Consider the following 19524-nt stretch of genomic DNA (forward strand, 5'->3'; position numbering starts at 1 on the left):
AAAAGTTCCACAGCAAAAGAAATCACAGAAATAATGCACTAGATTTACACCACTCGGATTGTTGGACCTCCACATCTCAGAATAATCCGAAGTTCTTTAACAAGCCTACAGGTTTCATCAGTTTGCCTTTTAAGTCAAAAGGTCTCCTATTAACACCACTGAGATGCTCTGATGCACATGCCTAAAATTAGACATATGGTGTTTTATCTCTGCAATCTTCAGGACTGTCTGGGGAGAAGGGGCCTTGGATGTAGTCAAATCTCTTGAAGAACACACACAGCTGACATCTCCCAGTTTGAGCCCTGTGCTCTCCAAGCTGCCACAATAAGGTGACCTGGAGCACAACTAGACCACACACAGAATGTTCACTGCTGTGCTTAACCACCATCAGAAGTGACAGTGCATTATTTACAAAAAAGTTGCATTTGCAAAACTCACTGCTGTCCAGCAGACATGAAGGCCTGCAGAAAGGCTATTGAAAGTTATAATGGCCATGAAAAAAAGTAATCAAAGTTTTGCATAATGAATTACGTTACTGATTATTGCTTTGAAAGTAAAACTACTGACTTTTCTATATTCTTGATATTGCCCAGTTTCTTATATACTTAAAAAAATAAGTCAAATCTAATACAAAGAAGTATTTGTTTTCTTCTCAGTCTTATAATTCTGAAAGGAAGGAATTACCTGCTCCAGGGTGAGCTGCTTCGAAATTGTATCATTTTCCAGTTTTTTAATCTTCTTCATCAGTTTGTTCACTTGAAATTCCTGTTCCTGCTCTAAATGCTGCTCCAGTTCAGCTTTCTCATGTTGCAGCTAAAAATTTAGGAGACATGCAAATATTTTAAACACACAAATAGAAGTATGAACTTAGGCACCTTTTATATGTCTATTTACACATTTATTCTTACTTCATGTTAAATTCTCTACAGATAAGACTTCTCAAAAGACTTCAAAATGCACAACCCACCCAAGAGCCCTTCAAAAAGGAACTGTGCTGCATATTTACAAAGCAGATTGAAGTACATTTCCAATTATTGAATTAAATCAAAATAGATTATTTTATATGCTATATATAACGTATTACAGACATCTTAGAAGTAAAAAAAATCTATCATAATGTTAACAAAAGCGTTAATTTTATTCTAAATGCATCATCTCAAGATCACCTAAAGTATAAAATGCAGGTCTTAGCACTTTTCTCCCAGGCAGCTGAAAGCTTAAAATTATGACTGAAGCCGTACTACTGAAATTGCTGTGTAGCAAGTTTAAAATCAACAAAAGGAATTTCTAATTTATATCCCTGTGCTATCAAGAATCAAAATATTTTGATGACATAGAAATACTGGTCATTTCAATGTTATAAATTTTCTTAACACTCGGGGGAATTGTTTTTTCATCCAATGAAAAAAATTCTTTACTCTCAAGCAGATGGAAATAAAAAGCCCTCCTCCATTTTAAGATAAATGATGGTTGGAGTAGAGTCACTTTTAACAGTAAAGTCAAAATCACAATAAAATCCCTCTAAGACAGGGATCCAAGTCCTCCTGTGGGTAAAACAGTGTGTCTGGCACCATGGTATGAACACGTGAATCTGAGTCAGGAAAAAGCAAATGTCACCAAAAGACAATGGTGTAATTACATTGTGTTCTGACCATCCACTGAAAATTGCACCTTTTCCCACCTGCTTATTTGCTATGCCAGTTCTTCTGGCTATCACATAACAATTTGTAAGATCATAGTGTTTAAATGTGAGAGGAAAATCTGAGGAAATAGAGAGATACCTTGCAGTCATGGACACAAGTCAAGGTTGCTGGATGTGAAGTAACATACTTCGATTTTAAAATAAGCTAAAATTACTAGTTTGTTAATTCAGTTCCTTTTGCTGCTACTTAGAGACAAAATGGTCTGTGAAGTGCAGTCTGGCAGAGAGATTAGAGCCAAAAGGCTTGTGTGGAAAGAGCACAAGGCAGACAGTAACTACTTGGCAACACACATGTGGGAGAAGTTTGGACTTTAACTGTTTTCCAGGCCTTATCAATCTTCAGATTTTATTTTTCATAAATTAAAATAAACATCAGAATAGAAAATTCTTAGAATAGAAAATATTAGTTAGAAAGTAAATGAGATTTATTTCTTTCACTTACTAACTTACAGTATATTTCACTTACTAAATTACAGTATATTTTCTAAATCCCCTGACACTTACTGAAGTTACCATGCACTTGAGGAAGCCACCCAGACTCCAATATGACAATCACTGAGACTATCATGGCAGCTCTTGACCAAATGGTTAGGGAGCTTTGTTAAACTGTCTAGTTGGAAATAAAAGCATTTAATTCCTTATGTGAGAATATGCAGGACTGCTAAGTGAGATTTGAGTGTTGTTTGATAACTAAATCTTGAAGTTTCTTACTTCAGTATTGGAGTTAAGCTTGTTTGGGAAAAAAAAAGGTCTACTACGAAAAAGTCATTATTTCACCTTAGAGCTCCATAAGCCCCTCTCCTTTCCTTCCCCATCCCTACACAGCAGTGACAAGCTGAGACTGAAGACAGCCAAGGAGCCCAAGGAGCAGACAGCCCATGGATTACCACCTGTTTCAAGGTACTGACTGCACTTCCTTCAATCTTCATTTTCCTTCATTAAAAAAGCTAAACCTTTTTTTTTTAATCCCTAAATTGAGACCAAATCCAATTGCTGCAATCAGCTTGTATTCAGCCAGCAAATTGAACTGTGTGAAAAGGCACAGAGCCAGAATCTCTTGCTCAGCCCAGAGCCAGGTGCTGTGAACAGAGAGTGTGTGGTTGGGGACTGCTGGCAATTCCATCAGTCCATGAGTTGGGAAGATCACAGAGTCACCTCAAACCAGCTTAGTAACACACACCATTTCTTGCTCTAGTGTGCTTCATGCATGTGCAGCTACTGTGTTATTCAAAACAAATTGAGCTGCGATATCTTGCAAATATCTTGTTTGTCAAAATATTTCTTTTAAAGCCTGCTGAAATTTCCATCACATGGGAACTGATGAGACTTATTCGTTAGATCTGCAGCTTCTGTGTAGGATCTACTAAATCCTACTGGGAGTGTGAATATACTGCAGGCAAAGGAACATTCCAGCTGGTCAGAAAGCCACCAAGTCAAGCCAGGGAAGATCTACTACAGTAATATCCTCTATTCTGATTAGAAAGTAACTGAGAATGAAAAGAAGCCCACGATCACTCTCCCCTTGAGTGCTAAAGGGATTATAACACGAAAACCCTCTTGGACACTCTGAACCTACTTTATTATACTTACTCCCCTTTACCCTTCGGCTTCGTTTTTCATGGTGGGAGAAAAATACTAATAACACACTCCAAAATACATATGAGCGGTGTCTGTCACTCATAATTGTATACGAAAATTTTTCCCTTTAATTTGGTTTGATCACAAAAACAAACCAAGACAAACAAAACACAGTTAATGCTGAACCCCTAATGCTGAAAAACAGAACTGCTAACAATGTAAAATTATCCACTGGTAAAACACCAGTGGATAGCATTTATTTTACTTATTAAAGTAAGAGAGTATTTTCAAGCTGTTTTTAATTACGTGCAATTATAGTAACAACTGTTTACAGATACACCTATGGCAGCCAGATAAAGAGAAGGAAAAAATGTGTTAGAAAATGTCACCTTGATGACAACAGCCCTTGAACTGCATATGAAAACTGAAGGAGAATTTTCAGCTAAGTGAGGTTAGAGATGGGTTTGTTGCAAGAGAGACAACTAACAGTCTGAAGTGAGAATGGGGCTATCAAATACAAAGCTCAGCAGGAGTGCATGTGTTAGTTCAATTCAGTCCTGTCCAATTACAGTAATACCCCTCTCTCTCTACAGAAACAGGTGTCCTGATACAACATAGGACCACATTTACCTTAATTCCTTACTGTACTGGCTTACTTCTGGGACTGCAGAAATTATTTTTATGAAGTAATGGAGCCAATGGATGAAGCTCCCCCTTTAAAAAACAACCCTCATTTATCCCCCAGACTACGACCTTGTACATTGGGCCGAACAGTCTATTTTCAGTACTCCGGGCCCTCCAAAGTTGCCCAGTTCCTCCTCTGCTGCATCCTGAAAGTCCTATTTATTAACAAATTTGTATCAGCAGTTTGCCTTCTCTTTATGTCCAGATGTTCATCAAATAAATGATAGATGAGCTGACTGTTTATTCCGCACAATCCCATTTGCATCCTTGAGCTGACACATCGTATTCTGGAGAGCAGGAAGGGTAATAGCTTATGTTTACAGACTTATCATTTTTTAAAGAATTGTCAAGAATCAGACTTGCACCAGAAAAATTTCTGTACAGACACCCAATTACTTAAATCTGCCTGACTACACATTATGCTATTATCTTAGTATGTTGTAAGATCTTACTTTCAAGGACAGATACTTGCACCAATTTGCACTTCCAAAAATACAAGAGTATTAAAAAAAAAATCTGAATTCAACTTTGAAAAGGACTGTTTAACAATTTAAAGATTGACTTCATAAGATCAAACAATATTAAAAAGTAATTGCTCTTTGGAGTAGCCTTGTTTCACAAAAGATAAATTTTCAAGATATACTACTTTAAAATTCAAAACAGTAACTCAACATGTCCAGGTCCACAGTTGCAAGAACAGAGTCTGCATCAAAACGCTCCTAATGATATTCTGTAAAATATACCATTCTAGAATGACTAAGGATCAAGGATGCCTTAAAAATATTGTTCCAGCTTTCCAGAGACTTCATCAGGTAAACAAAAATATAATTACAGGAAGCACATGGGAATATACAGTAAATGTATATAAGGCTTACAAGAACTTTATGAGGGATGTATGTGATTAAAAGCTTTTGTTTACTCCAAAACCTCTGCTGAGATACATGTGTTCCTTCATCCCTTCAGCATTCAGCCTAGAAAATTAGTAATTATGCTAAACAAAGAAAATTTATCTAATAAAATTGTACATTTATTCATCTGGCTTGCAGAGGCAGGGAAAGCTAATGCCAGACAGTTATAAAGAGATATTATCAAGCAGTGGTATGGCACCAGGAAGACAGCAATATTCCAGAGAAAATACCTTCTTTTCTGTGCTACTATGTATGTTTAGACTCAGTCTGGTATATAGTAAAAGGTTTCAAAACAAATTTCTTACAATATTGAAAACCTGATGTCGCTCTGTTTTGTACCAGTAATGCACATCATGCTGAACTGGGACATTCTTCTTTGCTGTTAGCGAGGAACTGCAGCTCGTGCTCTGGCAGAGCTTCCACACTGAAAACCTTTTAACATTCTGGGAGCTCATTCCAGATGCCAGTCTGAATGCAATGCATAAGCCCCTACCCTACAACTGTGACAAACAAAGGTCTGACAAAGCAAAAAACACACAGGCACTACGGAAAAAGCCCCTCTGCTAGGTGGCTTTCAACTGCATAATACGGCAGTAATTTTGACACAGAGTTTTAAATGCTTGAAAAATTGAGAGACTGCAAATCATATGCAGTTTACCAGAAGTACGCCTCTCCTCTGTTCCAAAATGCAAAGCTTTAGGCAAAACTACAGATTCATATGCAATTTTTCCCCCTTAGTCATACAAAAAGCTGGAAGCCATTTGGTGCACAGTGTCTGACAGCATGAATTTTGAAAGTCTGGTTCCAGGTCAGACCAACACTGCCTGGCAAACACAGAGATTAAGAGCTTAATCCCAAAGAACAGAGGAGCAACCAACTGGAGACTACTGTATTTCTGATTAAGTCATCATCCAAAGTCTGCATCTAATTTTGCCAGAATTCTCTCCAGAGCAAAGATGCCAAAAATGGCAGTGGGCATTTATGAATTGATTTTTCACCTAATAAAGACAGAACTGCTACACTCTCATGGGTAATAATAAGTATTGGCACTCACAAATCTCAGGAAATTAAAAAAAAAGTAAATTGTAATTGTCTTAACTTCTTGGTCTAAAACATATTAGTCAGGAACTTAGCACTACACCTGTACAACAGGAAGAGTATCCCACTATAGAAAACATACTGTAATAAACTCTAAACTGACCATGTGATGTGTGCTAATAATTCCCTCTTTTCCAAAAAATGAGTTTATTTGTAATACCAGGAGTTTCTCTTCTTAGATTTTTTTAATTTGGCATACATGGGTGCAATTTCCAGGATTCATAACTGAAGAATCAAAACTTTTAGACAACAGACAAGCTTTCAGAAAACGAAAACCAAGGTCAAGTATTATTTTCAGTTCTTTGCTACTTAAGAAAATTGCCTGCAACTCACCAGCATTCTAGTACTAACTTACTAAATCCATGATCTCTTAAGAGATGAAAAATTACTTTCATGGAAACATACTGTAATATTCAAATATTTCCTAATTCTTTAGGGGAAGGGACCACTTCTGTTGTATAATTTATAAGCTGCTGACCATATTATTAGTTTTTATCAATATTCTGGTTTTGCATTTCACAGCAAGCTTATCACATCAAAAACATAATCAAGCCATGAAATGAGATCTGAACTCAGCCTACACAGAGTAATAGTTTTAATATTAAACTGTTTGCTTTAAAACAAGCGCTCCACTTGTACTGCAAGTGTTGAGCCACCGGAAAGGTATGAAAAGCCATCTAGATGTGTGGACAACAAAACCTGCTGGCCAGTGAACTGCCCTATTTTAACAACTTCTGGTGGATATAGCCATGTTTACCAAACACTAAATGAGGCTTACAGGAAGTCACACAGAACGACATCTAAGGCTGCAGGTTGAGACACTGTTTAACAAAGTCAAGTGGTGGTCAGCATTTTACCTCCATGTTATTGTAGTTCTAGCTATGTAGTTACTTTCTCTCAGCAGAAACCTGCCCTCTCCCACTGAAAGCTGGTTAGTATTTACAGGATGATGCTGAATCCAAAACTGAGGATTTTCTCCAGGTGCTGCACAAAAGGCGAGAATGACTTCACCAGTTTTATGCCTGCACTCTGTTTCAGACACCTCCCTGAAACTTTCTCTCACTAGTGAGAAGGAAGTCGCACCTTTTAAGGGTTTCCACTGGACAAAAAGCACAACGCCCTTGCATTGTTTCATCCATTACAATGAGGCACCCCCTTGGCCATTTTGAGAACAGTAGATTGTTATCTTTTTCTTTAATTTGGGGCAACAGTCAGAGGACACTTTCTGAAAGTCCATAGTAAAAAAGAATAAAAATTAACTGTACTTTTAGGTTGACAAGAAGCTTATATTTCGCTTTGTAATGCATGCACCTATTTTGCATAATTTTAGCAATTCAAGAACTGTTAAAGATAATGCTTTAAAGCAATCTTTAAAGCAATGAATTCTAGAGAAAAGGCTAAGCATATTTTAAGCAATTATTAGACACAACAATAGGTCATTATATGAGTTCAAAACCCCTTCAACCAAATCAAGTGTAATTCATGCTTTTACTTCAAAAGTAAGTTTTACATTGATGTACACAATATGTAGTGCAGTCCCACATAACCTGGTTCTGTAACAGATTTCTACATCTCCCTTTCAATTAAACAACATTGTTTAACATAGCATTTCTCCCTTTACTGTGAGAGATTCCAGTGGAAAGCTTTTTCTATGGTGATATCTACATCTTACTTCAGTTAGAAAAGAATAGTTGATACCTCTATTTTACTGTCATCTGCTTCTCTATTTTTCATGAAAATGCATGACTTGGAAAGAAAACGTGTACCGTATTCAGAAACATTCTTGTCATTCCTCAAGAACAGCAAGGGGAAACAGTAATACCAGAGAGAGGATATTTTATCTTGCTACTTAATTTACTATGTGATAATAGGAACCAAATAGACAAAGTAATAGAAGGCCCAGTTTTCAGTAATAAAAGCACCAGATGGGATTAGCTCTCATGTTGTTTCCAAACAGTGTATTTCCTAACTGCAGGGCTAAACATGCCTTAAGTCTCCAGCTGCAGAACAAGGAAATGCTTACAACATACAAATTAGGTTCTTTTAAATTGCCTAGTTTTTCATGACAATGCTTATAAGCAATGTCATGAAAAAAGCCCAGGCAGATCACAGAAAACATTCACCTGTCTCCTACACCCTGCCTCCTACAGAGGAGGCCAAAAGCAGGTATTTAGGCATGCCTATCAGAACAGGGCAAGTAGGCACAACACTTTAAAAAAATACTTACCCACTTTCCAAAATTAGCAACTTGAGCAATGAAGTTTCTCTTCTGCAAATTGTCCCTGCATCTTCAACTTTTTATTTTTGGCATCAAAAAATATGTTTTAATACCAGAGAAGCAACCGTTTTGTTAAGAGTATGGATAAACTTACAGATGAAGTCTCCTTCAAGCATCACTGCACATTCTTGTATATAAAGTTTAATATTTCAGGACTCCTGTTAAATATCAAATACTCTAGGGAAAAAAGTGTCTGTTTCACTAACATTTTAAATTAATCAGTAACTCCCGTCTGGAAGACAGCTGACATTTACTCTAAGCTACATCCATTTTTTTGCATCTGTGTACAAACTTTCAGGTTCTCAATACTGAGTTCACAGATGCAAACTTGAAAGCAACATTTTAAAAAAAGGTTACTCACTACACTTCTTGTATTTTGCTTGTATCAGGTGTCAACTTGACAACAGTTAGAATGTGACCACATCCCTCTAACTGCAGTCATGCAAACAAAAAGGTTCAGTCACCAGTCAGTCCTGAGGCTCCTGAAAGAAACATCAGTAAAGGCACCAATTACCTGCATCAGTTTTCTTGAAAGTTCATTAGTGAGGAATTCCTCTTCCTTTTCATAATTTACTGCAAGAGTTTCTTTTTCTTTCTGCAGAGCTTGAATCTTCTTAAATAGAGTATTACTGATGAATTCCTCTTCCTGTTCTGCCCTTGCTTGCTACGAAGTAAAGAGAGAGTTTTAAGCAAAAAGGGAGCAAATTTCCACATTAAAAGCTGCAATCATTCCATTCCCCTTCAAATGCCTAGCATCCTGAAGAACAGTAGGCTGGATGTAAGTGCTGTTACCGTCCCCTTTTGTAACATTATATCACCTTTCTTCATTTTTTCTTTTCCATCTTTAACTTGGGAAACTTTAAAGTGGCCTCCTCTCAACCAAATGCATAAACTCCCCAACCTTATAAAGTTTATAAAAGCATTATGGATTCACAGATACCTATTTTTACCTACTCTATGCCTAAAAAGAAACTCCTATCTAAACGTTCTCCACTACAAGCTGAAGCACAGCTCAGACTTTTGCATCCAGCACTGTGTCTTCTTTTCAGATCCCTCAGACTGAGCCCTGCTTTCTAGGAGTCAAATAATGCATTTATTCTTTCACCCAGATACGCCTTGCTACTGAGCCACAGGCACCATGGCTTGTCTCACAGGAACTTCTACCTAACCACCAGCCTAGGAAAAGGGGTTTCTTGCTTCTCAGAACTGTTACTCCACTATACACATCAACTTACAAAAATGCCATGTGGTAGCTTTACCCCCAGCTACTCTGGAAATCTTCTAGAATCACTAGAGAAGACAATTTCCATATCAGCTTTCCAACAGCACCCAGGCACTGTTCCACAGAAAGCTAGCTGGGAACTTGCTCACTTGCGTTCCCTACAGTTCAGATGCTTGTATGTTTTTAAATATAAATAATAAAAAAATTGATAAATGGAACACAGAAGTGATTTTTTGAAAGCCTGCTCTGAAACACTATGAAGAGTATTTCATATGGGCAAATGAATGATCACAGCTACAAACTGGTAGAGCCAACTCCTAATTCCACAGTCCAAATAAAGCCTAGAACAGCTGAATGACAGAAATACCATATTTAACAAATGAAGCAAGGTAGTGTTGAGGAGTGGTTTTATTCCCTGCAATAAAGTCCATTACTTGAACTGTATATGTGTGATTTGCCCTGATCCTAATAAAATGACACCAGCTTATAGCTTATGCAAACATTCTCTAAGTTTCATTTCAGTAAAATTTAAGAGAGGAAAATTTAAGAACTGAAACAACCACATTACTGAAAGCTTAGCTTCTATAATCTTCTGCCCAAAATGTGCCAAAATAACCATGTCTTCATACTTATTGTACACTGGAAAATGCTTGAAAGATTTCCTTATGTCAGTGATCTTTTAACTGGAACAATATGTTCCCTAGTGGTCCAAGAGACAATTACTTAGACACAGACACCTTCCATGTCTAGAAGAAAAGTTAATTAAACAACATTACTGTCTTTAAATTTGGTGAAACAATAGAACAGTTGCAAATTTTCCTCTTGATAACATCAGCATCATAAAATCTAAAGCAGTGGTTTGGAAACTTCGCAGTTGAGTCCTCTTTCCACCAAGTCCTTCTCTTCACATTTTTATCTCTGCCTTCTCCCATCTCTATCGCTTTCTTTTCAAGGCCCTTTCCTACTATCTACCTGCCACCAGCTTCCTTCTTCCTGTCACCAGCAGAGTTGGCACAAACCCAACCTGAAAAAAAAAGAAGAGAGGGAGAGGGGAGGGAGGGGAGGGGAGAGTTCGGAAAGGAGAGGCTCGGAGAGGTTCAGAGAGGAGAGGTTCGGAGAGGTTCAGAGAGGAGAAAAAGAAAAAACAAAAAGCAAGGTCAGGCAGAGTTTATTAGCTTAGCAGCTTCGGTCCTGCACAACACCTCCTCTAACGTTTTGCATCTCTATAGCAAGGAACTGCTACTCCAGCATGTTCAGCATTGGTATTATTACCTGCCACATCAAGAAAATATAGAGTTGTCCAAGAGCTCTGAAGGAATACTAACTTGTCAGCTAACATCTTTGAGGATTAAAACTCCAGATATCTAACTGATCTGAATAACATCATCTAAATGTGGCTTTACTTAGAGCTACTAACAATCTTAAGTCTTCAGAGACATTTTGGAACAGAGTAAACAAGTCAAACTGCAAGGGCTCATTGTCCTCAAATCGTTAAAATTCATGCATGCTGTTCCAAAATCAACTCCTCCACTGCCTTCACCATACAGGATTTCTACTTGTGTCTGTTTTTCAATGGTTCAGATAATAAAAGGCAGTAACATAGACCAAGCTTACCTAAAATTAAATTAGAAAGCACTTGGTTCTAAAAAAAACCAAAAGAATGAGGGTGTTTCTGCTTTGATTTCTATTCATCTGTAACTTGCACAGATTTGTTCTGCTCATGCTTTGCACCAATCAAAAGCTCTGAAATCACATTATTACAGCACTGAGCCTGCACAACACTTCATAGCCAGATCCTGGTGTTACATTAATGATGGGTGTTAAGGCCAACACAAACAAGCTGCCAAGATCCCAGCCCACTCCTGGCCAAACAGCACTGCCCCTTTCTTTGTGCCCACACGGGTGCTCGCAGGGCCAGGCATGGGGCCAGCACAGCCAGAGGAGACACCCAAAAACTAATCCCTTCCCTTCCTCCTCCCATTTTTTTCCTGGATCTGCTTCCCAAACAGGCGTACCACCCAGGCAGAGTGCTGGCACGCAGTAGTCAAGAACCAACAGCCACAATTTAGCCCTGTTTAAACTGCCCTGCCCCAACCCCTGTGCCCAGGCGGGGCAAGAGCCCGGCTGGCAGGCGGGTGGCTCAAAGGAAAAGCTGAGTGTGACTGCACCTGCCTCCATTTACAGGAATGTAATTCTCAGCTGAACAACAGGAATCCTACACATCTAAGTATGAACTGTAAGCTCCAGACACCCACACATCGTATTTCATATAATGAATGTCCATTTAATTACCAAAGGGTCAGCAATCTCGACACAAATCTTTTGGTTAAAAAACATCATATAGTTAATTAAGACTGGGTACAAAAGCATGTGATTCATTACCATTGTTCTTCTAAATTTCATTCTAAAACTTGCCCTACATCTTGTCACTCATTACTTGGAGACAATTCAATTATCTCAAGTAATAAAATAATTCACATTTACCTTAATATTGCCTAAAATCTTGAAATCTGTTACTCATTTAGCCCATAATCAAACAGATTTTTCTGGATGTGAATACTTTGTTTTTCCAAAAGGATAACTTGTCTTTTTATAATATATCTGTATTTGAAAAGAGGCTTGATATGATCAGCAAAAAGAGTGAAACAGAATATGGAAACCAGAGACATTAGGTCTGCTATGAGGGTACAGAATTGTTGGTTTTCCTCTATTATCCATATCACATTCAACATCCAAAAATACTAACAGTAATTTACTCTGTTCTGTGTACCATATTACAAAATTAATTGCTAAGGTACTGAGCAATACAAAATGCTAACACCTCTATCCAACTGGAATCAAACCTGATTCCAGTCAACCTCTAGAAACCTGAAACAAGCAATCCACTTCCACCACAGATTTTCCTGCATAAAAGGCACATCCACCTGTCTTCTCTGCCTCAGAACTCCATATATAGCTAACTCAGAGCATTTCACAGACCCATTCGCTAAGGACAATCTGTAATTCTTGTGGTCAAGACCATAAATGGCAAGGACTATAGTGTTACTTTGCAAGAAATCAAGAATAAGGGAGGGACGAAGCACCTCATGCACATAAAACACACAAAACCTCTCATATTTCTTAGGAAGAAAAATCCTATTATTTCTGTTGCTGCAGCACGTGAAATCCTCATCGTTAGTAGAGCTGATGCATAAAGTGTTGTAAAAACCTGTCTTTGTGAGCTTAAAATCCAATTAGCTGATTTTAAAAGAACTAAGAAACATTTCTCCTAAACTTTAGACAGTGACTTTCTGTATCACTGCACCTCACCCCATCTACACTGCTCCAGTGGCACTATTTTATGAAGCAAGCAAAATCCAGGACTTCCAATAAGGCATCATCTTGAACACAGTCAAATAAAAATCTGAACTATAAGAGAATTCTTTCAATTCCAGCTCTCTCTTCTCCTTCCCAGTTAGTTCTTCTAGAAGTCCCACAAACCTTTCTGATACTGCACAGTAAGCAAGTTCAACAATCCAATTAATACCTACTCCTTAGTCCGTATCAGCACATTAACAGTGACCTGACATGAACATGTTCTTGTATTTTAATTTCAGGTCTCATTTCAGACACAACTTCAGTAAAAAGTGTTTCACAAACTGCTCCAGGCACCTACACTGGATCACCTGAGAGCCAGATGCCAAGCACACCCAGCTTGCAGGTTGACAAAGCATCACCTCCAGTAGCATCCAGGGTAGGGGTGACACAAGGTTTCAGGGGATCTTGCTGCAAACAGCCTACCAAGCACTGTTTTGACCTAATCCACTCTGCAAAGTCCTTCATCTTTAAGGTAAGAACCACCACGACCTCTTTACCATTCCCCCACTTCTCTACAGAGCAGTTCCCGTTGACAGGACCCTACGGACAAGGTAACCCTGTAGATGGAGCTGAAGAGCAGTTTAATGTGACACAAGAAACTCAATCTTTGCTACTGAATATAGACTGAAGGGCTGGGGCAGGTTCGGGAAGAGATGATCTCAGTGGCTGCACATGTTACACTGAACTAAAGCTGTCACTTCAGAAAGAAGCCTTCCCGAAAGTCCTACTAAATATGATGAGGTAAAAAGCGTGAGAATTGCAGAGTGTCATAGTGACAAGATTTGAAAATATGCAATTCTTGCATAAAATAAAATCTAAGTTTCCCAATTCTCCTGAAGTACACTCTCCTTTTCTAGCAGTACTAACTCAAGTGACTGCTCTGGCCTTACTTTCTGGCACCAGGTTAAAATGATACGGAAAACTACTGATCTACATTCCAGTGAGCTGATACTGTTCCCTTACAGCAGAAACTTTTACAGTGCAGCTGTTTTTTCCTACCAACCTTCCAGCTGCATCTGAAACGACCACATTGCATGCAACGTGCATTTCAGACAAGGAGAAACATGAACCATTGCAAGACCAGAAGTCAACAGAAACTCAGAGAAGAGCTGCTCACACTACTGCCAACTGCGGCAACCGCCCAGCAGCACATTCCTGGCTGGAAGGGCTGGAGGACAAGGAAGTTCCACCCAAGGCCCAGTAAGGATGTGGGCACAGTCTTCCCCTGCAAGTAAAGGTACTTCATTCAGCTGGGTGGCCTGCCTGCAGAGAAAAGAGTGAATGCTCTTCCAGTTCAAGTGGTGAGCTGGAATTCAAGCTCTGGGATTAATTTGTAGTGTGATTTCCTGTTTAATCTATGGTAAATCCCCAGGGTCACTTCCTTAGTTCTGACATAAAAGTACTTTTTTTCTTTCTCATTTTTTTCTTTTAATCTTTTTTTTCCCTTTTCCCTTCTTTAAGATGAGTTAACAGAACTGTTATCTTTGGGCACACAGTATCTCCTAGAAGCCCCAAACAAGCAGCAATACCTTGGAATGTTTCCTTCAGAACCCCAACTTTTTTTTTTTTTTTTTTTTTAAACAACAAACCTGGTAGATGAGCAGGAAAGGGGTTTTTTGGTTGCCTGATTTAAAAAAAAAAAACCCAACAACAAACAAACAAACAACCCCCCCAAAAAACCCACACCAAACTTACAGGGTTACCAAAAGTTATTTTCAAAACACGCTAAGGGAGAAAGAAATTCACTACTGAACCTCATCCTTGTAGCTGATAACTTCAACTACTCTAAATGTTACCTATCATGTAACATTAAAGCTGCATGCACAAAAACACAAGCCCTATTACATTTCAACTATTCAGTAGATGAGTTCTGCTGCAACAGGCAAAAAGAAAGATATCTGGGGTTTATTATAATAATAAAGGAATAACTTTAGGATAAGCAACCATTTAAAGTGTTTAAATACAGCTCCTTTTAATCTCCATTTATAGTTGGGAATTCTCTCTCCCCTTTATCCCCCCACCCCCCTCCTTTTTAAAAGGTCAATTAGGTTTTGGCCAGACAAGTCCAAATGCCTCTGTCACAACACTTGTACCAGCAACTCCAGTCACAGAGGTTTTTCCCTGGATGCCTACCAAGTGATCCAGCCTATTGCCATATAGATCTGCAATGGATGCAGACTGACTGGAGAAATGAGCTGACTCAAACAACACAAGACATACATTTTCCTCCCAAGTCAGTTTTAACCACAGTCAAATGTTTTCAGCGCAACATCGCTCATGCAGCCTTGTGAGACCTCTCAAAAACTCAGTAACCTCCAAGACATGGGTGCACACATCTTGTGTTTTGGGGACAGTGCTTCAAAAAAGCCCTCAGAACTCTTATAAGTCAGCAGTATTCATACATGCTAAATAATCTCTCAGCACCAACAGTGAAGTAAATTTTTTGATGGAATGTAATTCCATTCCACTCCAGATTTGTACACACTTCAAATAGCTTCTCTCTCTGCATTTGATGTTGACCTGCAAGATCAACACAACTGATCACACAAGACCTTGCACAACTGAATCAAGCAAGTGGTGAAAATGAAATAAGCAAGTTACGAGAACAGGCTCATTTGACAAACATAAATATTTATAAAACTAATGCATTTGGTTAATTACAAATAAAGTGTAACAAGCTATATGAAATTCATATTTAATACAATCAATTCCTGAATTTGCTTACATAATTTAAAAACAATTTAAACAGCTTTCTTCAAAACAGAAAAAAAAATAGTGTTCTCTTTTCAAGGGTTTTTATTATATCAGAATACCAGCATTAAGTAGTTAATAGAAATGCAGCATGCGAAAAAGCCACATTTTCTGTGACAGAGAAAATGTCAAGATAGGGTCTAGAAAAATGTATGAAATCTCAAAGAACTTTTACTTAGCAGTTTAACCACGACCACACATTGCTGTGCAAGTCTTAATGTAACTAAAGACTATGTGGTAATAAAGCACCAGAAAGGTTGTACTTGCACACATTCACCATTTCCTATTTCAAACTCTCAACATGACAACCTTAAGAACCTGACTGTTCATCAGACACATGCTTTATAGCACTTATTTTTCATTCCTTAAACATCATCATGTAGAACAAGCTCACGGACAGTTATCGGGGCTGGAGTTTCTGCTTCCAGCACACAAGAGCTGTAACACGAGCCAACAGAAATTACAGGCCAAGGCAGGAATGACCCAGCAGGAAAATTACATCTAGCCCACGGACCTTTCCAAATGGCTCTACTTCATGTGGTTGTTTCTGTGTCTCATTGCTGCACATGCAGGACACATTTCCTACACTTGCTGCATTTTCAGTAGCAGTGGATTTCCAATGTGTATGTAAAATGAGTATAGCACATATAAGCAACAAGCCTATTGCTCCTAAGTCCTCAAATTCACTGCATACACGTGCAAACACAGCCAGGAAGGCACTAGGAATGGGGCTGTGTTAGACAACTCCCCTCTCAGCCCAGCACAGGCAGGTGACCACTCCCAGCACAAAGGTTTGGCAACACCTCTCTTGCAGAAAATACAAGACCTGCTTTGCCAGGGTCTTCCCTGTTTTGGACAGTTTATACCCAACTGAAGGTTTACATTGACAAAGGCAGCCAATTCAGAAAATACAACTACACTGTCATATCAAACTTTGAAATACCTCTCTCTATTAATCCTTTACTGATGACTACTTGAAAGAAGTTTTTGCTTTACTCTTTGGCTTCCAGTGACATTGCTGGATTTTTTTGTAGTGGAAATAATTTACTAGTTAATCAATAGTGTAAAATAAATGGAAAACAGAAGCACGTGGAACAGGTTTTGCTTTTGTTCAGCCTCAATATAAAAGCTGCTGAAAACCATGACAAGGATGCACACAAACACATAACTAGATTGGTAGATTCAGTTTGTCTGAATTTTCAAATGTGCAGGCTTCTGGACATAAAAGATAGAAAAAAGATCATATTGCTTATAGATATCACAGTTACTGTTGTAGCATATACTGTTTTGTCGGGGGGGGGGATGAATCATTTTCCATACCCTGTGTGATCATTAGAATAACCATTCTTTTTAAATGCTGTGGTTTTTCTTGACCTGCATCTACAACAGTCAATTTTAACGTAATCTGGTTGTGTTATGCTACTTAGAAGCCAATTATCAACAACAGCTTAAATCTCAGCACCGCCACCATTCACTACTACAACCTACAAGAAACTATTACTGAAGTCCAAATTATTCTGTGGTATCAGATGTCTAATGTATAAACACTTCTTAAATTAACATATTTTAAATAATTTTTTAGCCTGTTTTGATGCCCACTAATAAATCAAGATTCATCTTTAAGGCAACCACACATTAACTGGTCCACTTTGGTGGGCTGACCAAAAAGCAAACTCGAAACTGCACACTCCCAAAGTTTCAGAGCAGGAAAAGCAAAAGATTCAGCAGAAGAGTAGACTATTGGGTGACTAATTTAATACACAGCTTCTACTCACAGGTATGTATGTTGGTGCTAACAGGCACCAAGCTGTGTTCTAAAATAACAAACCTCTGCTCAAAACAAAACCACAGCAAACCACTGTCACAAGCAGCTTTGCTGCCACAACTGTTTCTCTATTCAAATATAAAAGAGCACAAACAAAAGCAGTGAAAAGAGATTTAACAGTCACCCTCCCAAATAACCCTCATGAACATCCTACTTCACTTTATGTAGCCCAGGTAAATCATTGCAACTATGCAAATATGAAACATGCTTTTCTTCATCAGAGTACATAGTAAGAGTCAAAGTATAATTCTGTTATACCCCATTTTTCCTGACAGAAGGTGCCACAGCACTCCATGCAGTGCCACCACCATGCCACAGATATCAGTCTGTTCCCAGGCAGAAAACTGCAAGGTTCCTCACTTCTAGACTGGGTCCTGAGCACAAACAGCCTTCTCTTCTAGATCAAAGTGGCCTTCAGCACTCGTAGATCCTTCTTTCAGGCGTGTATAACTTCTGGTGTATCTGTGTCAATCAACCCGCCCTCCTTTAAAGTTACTAAAACCAGGGGCAAGGACTACCAGACCAAAATAGTTATGGGTTTCCAAACTCTAGATGTTCACCATGTAATTTCTTGATTCACTTCCTTTAAGCCTTTTTTTTGGTTTTTTTTTTTGGTTTTTTTTTTGGAGGGTGGGGGTGGGAAGGGCAGTAAATGGGGTTGTTGTTGCTTTTGTTTGTTTGTTTTATATGACTAATTTAAATACAACTTAGGTAATCATTAGGGAGGGATGGCAAAGTTTTTCCCACTAGCTAGTTGCCCATAGTCACTCAATATAAATAACCTCTTAAGAGGTTTTAAATCTCCCCCAATTTCATCTTACGCACATTGAATTTCCAGAGAAACACTTCCGTAGTGATCCACAAGCTCTGGAGATGATAGTTGTTACTAATTATAATCATACCTTGTCCTAAACCAAACCAACACATTCACAAAGTGAACACAACACTGTCCATCCCACTGTTACAACACATCAGCTTGAACTCCATAAGAGCAAACAAATGTTTCTTCTTACCCCTCCTAGGAGTCAGTGAGCAGAGTAATATTTTGTTTTTCCTTCTCTATAGTTTGGACATCTTACAGTACATACCACAATATTCCAAAGAGCAATCTCCTTACAGGCTTTCAAGACAAGAAACAAGTCTATCAATTTAATGTATGAAAATACAGAACCTTTGCTTTGTATTCTCTATCTCCGACCCCTACAAACAGAGGTTTGCAGGATGTGGGGAGAATACAATCATCCTTGAATATTCACCTCAAAGAGAACTGAAAAAGTAGAGAAATTTTTAGGAAATGCCGACCCACCTTTCCACCCACAGAGCAAGGACCTTCCAGTCACATGTCTCAATATTCAGAGAAAAGGCATTTTTTGCAGATCTACATCTCAGGTTAAATTTACTCCCTGAAAAGGACTTTAGAGGTGCCCTTCCTCTTGGCCTAACCAGGATTTCAGGGCCTGTCAGGACAGGGTTTTTGCCAAATGAATCAATTCCTGCCAACATCAGCCAGGACAAAATTTCTTTTCAACACATGTGGGGAAAACACATATTCTTTAAAGCTCTTGTGAAAGTGGTGATTAAAGCCCTACATTTTGCAAAATTCATAATAGTAGCTTTTGCTGTTTATTCGAAAGTGAAGTGAAACAAAGTGGAAATCCCACCACCTCTGTTGAAAGTAGAAATTAAACTGTAAGGCACAGAAAGAAGCGTAACTACACACTATGGCCCACTAAACACTGCTGGGTTTTATCATGTCTGACTTGTTTGAAACTTTTATACTTTCACTGAGGACCAGTTATCATTGTGGGAATTACTTCCATATGTGGTAGGAGTTTTAAATATGATTAGCACCACCAACGACAAAGGAACTAAAAAGATCTTAGCTTTACAGTAATAAGCTGAAATACCACATTTTTAGGCACTTTAAAGAAAGCTTTACAGGCAGTTGAAACACTGCTAGGTCGTCTCAATCTACAGCAGGGACGAAGAGTTGCCCATCTACCTTACTAAGCCCACCCCAGACTGAAACCAGATTGTGTATAATATCAACATGCAGAAAATGAAATTTCAAACGAAGTCAAATCCAGAGTTAAGAGAGGAAGAAAAGGCCTTATCTGAAGA

General features: G+C 38.4%; 1 protein-coding gene across 1 annotated transcript in view; it reads right to left on the minus strand.

The window, feature by feature from the left end:
• Window positions 1-19524, minus strand: part of CCDC6 (coiled-coil domain containing 6) — a 51102-nt gene that overhangs the window by 22616 nt on the left and 8962 nt on the right. The window contains exons 2-3 of the mRNA XM_051800221.1: window positions 8763-8912; window positions 685-813 (exon numbers count right to left, since the gene is read on the minus strand). Coding sequence (XP_051656181.1) covers window positions 685-813; window positions 8763-8912 — 279 coding nt within the window. The remainder of the gene's footprint in view (window positions 1-684; window positions 814-8762; window positions 8913-19524) is intronic.

This window comes from Manacus candei, unplaced genomic scaffold, assembly GCF_025592945.1.
Source record: "Manacus candei isolate 608988 ecotype Guabito, Panama unplaced genomic scaffold, ASM2559294v1 h1tg000050l, whole genome shotgun sequence".
Taxonomy (NCBI): domain Eukaryota; kingdom Metazoa; phylum Chordata; class Aves; order Passeriformes; family Pipridae; genus Manacus; species Manacus candei.